Source organism: Mus pahari, chromosome 4, assembly GCF_900095145.1.
Source record: "Mus pahari chromosome 4, PAHARI_EIJ_v1.1, whole genome shotgun sequence".
NCBI lineage: Eukaryota > Metazoa > Chordata > Mammalia > Rodentia > Muridae > Mus > Mus pahari.
The window spans coordinates 141,013,898-141,021,509 of record NC_034593.1 but is presented as its reverse complement, the minus strand read 5'-3'; the positions used below and the strand labels follow the sequence as shown (position 1 = coordinate 141,021,509).

At 40.7% G+C, this 7,612-nt stretch overlaps 1 protein-coding gene and 1 non-coding gene across 2 annotated transcripts in view; one reads left to right on the top strand and one right to left on the bottom strand.

Annotated features, from left to right (window-relative positions):
• The window catches only part of Msh4 (mutS homolog 4), a 49,059-nt gene extending 41,963 nt beyond the window's left edge, over positions 1-7,096 (top strand). Inside the window, exons 17-19 of the mRNA XM_021196984.1 lie at positions 2,964-3,138; positions 3,695-3,783; positions 6,905-7,096. Coding sequence (XP_021052643.1) covers positions 2,964-3,138; positions 3,695-3,783; positions 6,905-7,096 — 456 coding nt within the window. The remainder of the gene's footprint in view (positions 1-2,963; positions 3,139-3,694; positions 3,784-6,904) is intronic.
• On the bottom strand, positions 787-918 carry LOC115063938. The gene has a single exon (XR_003843801.1). It is a non-coding gene; the product is annotated as a small nucleolar RNA SNORA17 (small nucleolar RNA).
• Positions 7,097-7,612: the final 516 nt, after the last annotated feature.

Sequence of the window (7,612 nt, the reverse complement as noted above, 5' to 3'; positions counted from 1 at the left end):
GGGGTATAGGGAACTTTCGGGATAGCATTTGAAATGTAAATAAAGAAAATAATAAAAAAAGAAAAGAAAAAAAAATCAGAACCCAAACCCCAGTGAGCTGCTACCCACCTCCATGTCATCCTGCTCCAATTTTTTGCTGGATTATACTTTGCTTTGCTAAATAAACTTCCACTTAAACTATAAAAAAAAAAAAAGTAAATTAGTGTTAGTGATGGATGTTTTTACATGTCAGTCTGACTAGCTGTAAGCACTCCTACATTTGGTTAAACATTATTTGGATGATATCTGTGGGTATTTCTAGAAGTGGACATTGAATGTAGGCTGAGCCGACAACCTTCACTGGTGGGCTGAAGGCTGAAAGCTCATAAAGGCTGACTGTCCCAAGTTCTCCACTTCTGCCTCTCTCCACTGTGTCCACTTCCTTCTGCTTCTCCTTCTCTTTCATTTCTCCACGACTCACTTGCTCCTCTTAGTGGTACCCAGGGTTGCTCAGAGTCTGAGGTCATCTCAGGTGTGGTCTCAGGAGTATTAGGCCCCACCCATGCATTATGACACCAGGAAGGGGTCATCTTGGCTATGGGTTGGCCCCTCGGGCCAGCACAGCACCAGACCGGTTGGTCATCTCAGGCTAGGACCCTGTCCAGGTCACATGGCATCAGACTAGTGATCATCTTAGGCTTGCTCCTCACCTGGGCCACCTGCATGGCCCCATCCAGAAATCATCTACCTTGGACTCACTCCCTCATGGGGTCTGTGGCACCAGACTCCGGCTCACTTTTTTCAGTGAGTGTTAAGCTGCGCCTAATCCTTCAGATGTCCATAGGTCAGAACACTGAACATAGACATAGCCTCTCTCCTCTCCGCCACCTCCTGATGTCCATGTGACACAACAGAGCCTGAAATGCCTCTAGGGGCAGTTGAATAGTCATTTGTATGTTGAATTAACCTAATAGAGTTTATACAGGTCTTGTGTGCCTGTGTGCCAAAAGGGACCTTAGTGCTCTATCACAGAGCTACATCTGCAACCCTTGATGCATGTATTTTAAAGCACATTATTGTCAGACAGTCATTAGCTGCTAAGCAGTTTAGAGGCCAATTAGTTGCCCTTCTTACTCTTTTATATCAGTAACTCCCATGAGTTTCACTCCACAAGACCAAAGTAACTCCTTCCAAAAGCTGTGTCCAGTGATCTCCCACTAAACCACCCCTCTTAAAGGTCCCTCTGTTGGGGTCTGATAGTCTAACAAAACCCAAGGAATGACAAGAATCCTGAAAAGCAAGATCTTAGTTTGAATTAGGCAGCAAAAACTGATCAGTCAGGGACAACAGCACAGACTCAGTAGCTGACTGTCTTCAAACGTTCATCTTAGAGAGTATTTAAACAGATGACAAAAATGTATTCAGGCTGCTATCGATGGATCAGGGCCACAGAACAGAGACTCAGGAGCTGAACTTGCAACCCTGAGCCACAACACTGCAGACATATGTGCCAAGTTATCCCACCAATCAGGATTTGGGGATGGGGCCTTCTGTTAGGAACATGTCTTTGTGGTTCTGTTACCCTGTTCCCATTGGTTGGATTATTCAACTATGGCAGGGTGACTTGTCTAGCATTCGTATCTCAACTTACCAACCAGGATGTCAGTTACCCATGTACATCTCTCTGCCAACCAGGATGTCAGTTACCCATGTACATCTCTCTCTCTGCCAATCAGTTACCTAGGGAACTTAAACTTTATTTGACCCCTATTCACAATGTTTTTGGTTTTGTTCCTTCTTACATCCCATCTTTCTGGGTTGCCATACTGAGGCTCAGGTGTCACCAATTAACCTAAGCAGGACACACCCCAGATGTATCCAAACTACCTACTGGTCATGGACTTAGGGGAATTTCTATATGTAATCATGTCAGATCTCTCCGGTGTTTGTTTGTTTTTGTTGTTGTTGTTGTTATCTTTGGTTGAGACATTTGACAGCCAAATATTTAATTTTCTTTCTTTTGAGACAGAATCTTGCTATATACTATTACTAGATGGCCTGTATTCTCTATGTATTCCAGATTGGTCCCAAATTCAGCATTTTTTTTTTGGTTTAGCCTTTCAAGTGCTGGAATTTATGACATTTAAAATTCAACTAATCCTCTATTTCTTAAGGGTAATAGCTCTTGGGGGGAGGGGCTGTTTAGACAGGGTTTCTCTTTGTAGTCCTGGTTGTCCTGGGATTTGCTCTGTAGACCAGGTTGGTCTTGAACTCACAGAGATCTACCTGCCCCTGCCTCTCAAGTGCTCAGGGAATTTTTCCTTGGATTTAATTCCTGGCACCAAAAAAGAAAACAAGAAAAAAGAAACATAAAGTAAAACCTTTGAGGATTTAAATGCCTAATATAATGCATTAATTCCATGCTCTGATAGCCCTTGCAGGAGGAGAGTCCGTGTGAAGTGTGCACAGTGGAGAGGGACGTGTGTGAGGATGTGGGCAGCAGAGCTGTGGTGCCTCCCTAAGAAGTGGCCACCTCTCTTAGCAGCTTTATCTCTGTAAACTTTATCTCTTGACTTTGGAATTTAGACTCTCACATAGCACAGTTTTTGTTTCTTTGTTTTTTGAAAGAGGGTTTCTCTCTATAGCCCTGGATGTCCTGGACTCTCTTTGTAGACCAGACCAGCCTCAAACTCACAGAGATCTGCCTGCCTCTGCCTCTGAGTGCTGGGATTAAAGGTATATGCTACCAGGCCTGACAGTCTCTTTCACATAACACATTGTGCATGTGCAAACAAAGTTGACCTTTCATTAGATATAAACTTCAAAACCCATGACCTGAACATGTCCATCTCTGAGATACTGGTTTTACTCCTGTCTTTGCCAAGCTAGTTGGAAAGGTAAGCTAATGTGTTATGTTTAAATAATTGAAAGAGTTTTCTAGATAATTTAAAAGTACTCACACTTATGTTTGTTATGTGTTGTAGGCATTTACACTCTTCACTACCCATTTCCTGGAACTATGTCATATAGATGCCCTGTATCTTAATGTAGAAAACATGCATTTTGAAGTTCAGCATGTGAAGAATACCTCAAGAAATAAAGATGCAATTTTGTATACTTACAAACTTTCCAGGGGACTCACAGAAGAAAAGAACTATGGTATTGCACATAGAATTTAAATGTAGACATCAAAACAATGCATAAGGCAAACCTTCTTTCCCTTTATTTGTCTATCCCTAATCCTTCTCAGTGTTTATATGCTTTCTAACCATCGAGTTTCTTTGACAGATTTATATTATATTACATTATATTTTATTATATTACATAGGTCTAGGCTCTTTGCTTTTCATTTATGTAAACGGGACTGACACATTACATTGCATTGCGGTACAGCTGAACTGTAACATTAGAATAATGCAAGAAAGCCTTGGAAGCGTTGGCTTGTTAGGAAGTAGAACAGTTTCTTAAAAAAAAGGGTTGTTTATTTTTTTATGTATATGAGGTTTTTGCCCGCATGTATGTATGTGCACCTGCTGTGTGGTTGGTGCCCAAGGAGGCCAGAGAGCCTGTTGGCTCCTCTGGAACTGGAGTTACAGATGGTCATGAACCATCATGTCAGTAATGGGCGTTGAACTTCCGTGGTCTGCTAGATTGAGGAACACACAGCTAAGACGATACAGAAACAGTGATTTATACCCCTTTTCTGTAATTTTAGGATTAAAAGCTGCAGAGGCCTCCTCACTTCCACCATCGATTGTCTTGGATGCCAGAGAGATCACAACACAAATTACAAGGCAAATTTTGGTAAAAAACCAAGTACCTCCCAAACTTTGTAGAAATAAGACAATTAAAGTCTTTGCATTTCCTTATTATATGACATACTTTCTCTCATGTTCCAAACCAGCTTTCCCTTCTCTTTAGCCTTCCTAATGGTGTCAAGAGTGCTCATGTGAGCTGGTGCTCTTACTGTGAATCTGTGTGTTCAGCTTTATTTGAATACTAATTCTGTCATTGATTGTTCCCTCACTCATCGGCCTGATGTTCTTAGGTGACTTTGTCAAGGCATCTCCATGTGCTTTGAGTGTTTGGTGCCCTCTGTATCTGTAAACAGTTTGCTTTTAAAGAACTTGCAGTCACCTTCATGAGTTCTTTCGGAATTCCCATATGACCCGGTAGTGCTTCTGTCTTACATCATCTTGCACCTGCCCTGTTGGACCTCTGAATATTCCCTAATCTCATCTTTTCTGAGAAACAGCATTTCAGATATTATCAAATAATGTTTTACTCCTTTGCTCCCACTAAGACCCACTTCCTTAGCTGCCTGTTTACTTTTGCTTCCATGTTTTCTTCACTTGAATCTGCATCCTTCACATATGCTTAGTGCTTTTTCAAAGAAATCTTCTATACTGCTTCTTACACTCTTCCTTCTGCTCTGTCAGTGGTTGTCTAACTCAACCCTTTAATACAGTTCCTTGTAATTTGGGGACTCATCCTAAAGAGTAATCTTTCCTTGCTTTTCTGTGACTCACATACAGACTAAAACTTTCTCCTAAGCTGTAACTAATGAGAAACCACCCTTGTGCTCCCCCACTCGCATCCCACACTCCCTGTACACTGGCTGCTTCATTGCTCCCCCCCCCCTCCCGCAGCTCCTGCCTGGTGGCTGGTGGATATTCCCCTGGAAGGTTTGATCTTGTGAGCCTTTCAGTATCTCCTCCTTCTCCATGGAAGCCTTTTCTTTTCTTACTTACTCAGTGTATTAGTTTGGAAGGTGTTTGCCCCCCACTACCTTTTTGTATAATCTGCATTGTTAAGTCTTTTCTGCAACAGCTTCCATGTTTAGTACTAACCCTGAATCTATATGCATTTTTCATCTTTCCCATGATACCTTTTAAAAATATTTTAAAAATCATTATGCTTATTTGTGTGTGTGTGTGTGTGTGTGTGTGTGTGAGAGAGAGAGAGAGAGAGAGAGAGAGAGAGAGAGAGAGAGAGAGCAAGTGATCAGGTTAGAGGACAATCAACAGAAATTGATTCTCTTTATCATGTGGGTCTCAGAGATTGAACTCAGGTCATCAAGTTTGGTGATAAGCACCTTTACATGTTGAGGCATCTTGTCAGCCACCCTTCAATATATTCATTTATTTTTAAATAAAAAATCAAATTATCATCTGTTGGGGAAAAAGAAACTCTTGTCTTTTCACATCCAAGAGTTCCTCTCCATCTCAGCCATATGTGGCCCCTCCCTCACAAGCACATTTCATTAAGGCTCTTGCTAATTCTTTCCCTAACCCACCCTGTACACTTTACACATTGTCTCTCAGTGCATAATCACCATGCCTGATAAGGAGCTGACGGACACTGACTATCAAGTTGAAGTTGAGCCTTTAAAGCCTTGTATAATTATCTCAGGAAGTACAGTTCTGAGGCCCCCAGGGCCCTGGGCTCTGCCCTCCCTCCCAGTCTCTGGTGGCTCACAGATTTTCCCTTCTGCCCAGTTTTGCTTTAGGACCTCCTTTCCTTTGCTTAAGCCACCCTGACCCTAGTCAGTCAGTTTCACACAATTTGCATCTCTGTCGCACATGCGTCATCTTCCTGATTGTGTTCCAGGTTTCTACTATCACTGCTATGGCTGTTTCTCTACCCAGAACCCTCCAGTTTGGGCACTTCTATCAGTCGAGACTGGCTCTAGATTCTCTGTCATCTGTACGAATTCCTGGTCCGTGCAGGCAGTGAGCTTGCCTCCTCTGAGAACTGTGCATCCCTCCCTCTTACAGACCTTCCCTTAACACAGTCAAGTGCTTATAGCAGGCCGTTTGTACTGATTGTACACAGCTCCTTGAGGTCCCTTATCTTGTTAGCTGTATATGATGGTAGGCCCCATCAGGGTGCAGATACAGCTTTGGTGCCTGAAACATACCCAATAACTTTTATATAAATAAGAATAGTTAGGCCGGGCGTGGTGGCGCACGCCTTTGATCCCAGCACTCGGGAGGCAGAGGCAGGCAGATTTCTGAGTTCAAGGCCAGCCTGGTCTACAGAGTGAGTTCCAGGATAGCCAGGGCTATACAGAGAAACCCTGTCTCGAAAAACCAAAATAATAATAAAAAAAAGAATAGTTAATTAAGGCACCAAATGGATGACTAAACATATGATTATTTTATTATGTCTTATTGAATTTTACTCATTTTACTGTGGTGGAAAAAGGGAAAATATATTTACACAGAGAATTGTCTGCCACCAAGAAAGAGTTGAAGAGATAATACTTCTGGGAAACTTAATAAGACTTTCCAAGTTGTTAGGGTTGTAGTTATTGATTTCTTTATCTAGTTCAGTCAGAGATATAAATTGGAAGTTAAAAAAAATATCTAGCTTCTTGTCCAATATTTAAGTCTTATTGGATTATATTTTAAATGTTATTTTTTTAGATATTACTAAGTATAGTTTGTTAAGAATCAGCCATAATTATAGATCTCCATTTATGTTTATTTTTCAATATATCTTACTCCTTAGACAATATTCTCTGTTAGGCTACAACGGTTGTTGTGTCTTTCAGCAGGTGGCTTTCTGATGTCTCGTCTTATCCCTGGATGACATTTACAGCTGAGAGCAGTGAGCAGTGTTAGTCCTTGCCTTTAAAACAAATGTGTTTGCAGACTCATCTCTCTGCTGAATTTTCTGTTACTTTTTGGTATTTTGTTTATGAATTTGACTGATTAGCAGGATTTCTTCTTTCAGTCTCATTTGCAAGGATATGAGGCTTTCATAAAGTAGTAAATGTTCACGAGGAATTTAGTTCTCCAGGGTAGCACGCTTTAAAGTGTGTGTGAGACCTTGAGTTCATATTTCTATGAAAGAAGATAAAATAATACCAAAATATAAATTAAATATGCATTTATATTTTAATTTCATGTTTTGATAACAGCAAAATCAAAGGAGTTCCCCTGAGATGGATAGACAGAGAGCTGTGTACCATCTTGCCACAAGGCTTGTCCAGGCCGCTCGAAACTCTCAGTTGGAGCCAGACAGGTTACGGACATATCTGAGTAATCTCAAGAAGAAGTATGAAGGGGACTTTCCCAAGGCTGTGGACCTTCCAGAGAAGACTGAGGAGTGATCAATTCACGGTTTACACAGGGATTGCAACTTAGCTGCTCAGTTTTATGTTTTAATTAAAAATTATACTATATTAACCTCAGAATGTTCACCTACTAAGAACTCGAGATGGAAATTATTCATTAGAATAGCTTCAAAAGGGACAAATTTTTAAAGAAAAGTTTTTGTTAGAAAAATAATACAGTAGTTTTCACTTTTGAAGTCAGATTAAGTTTGCAGTTCGCTATTAAGTGTATGTTTAGAATGTTAACAGAAGTATTCTAGCTTAAAAATATATAATAAAGAATATGTCTGAAAGAGGTACTTTTAAGCATTTGCATTTTATTCTGACATAATGCTCTATGACTTCACCACATCTTAGCTTGATATCTCCAAATTCTGATAATGAATGACTCTGAATTCAATATAATGGTGCTGGGAATTAAAGAAAACCTCTCAGTCAGTACATCCCTAAATGTGGAAATAAACTCTTTGTACTGGCTAGTTTTGTGTCAACTTGACCCAGGCTGGAGTTATC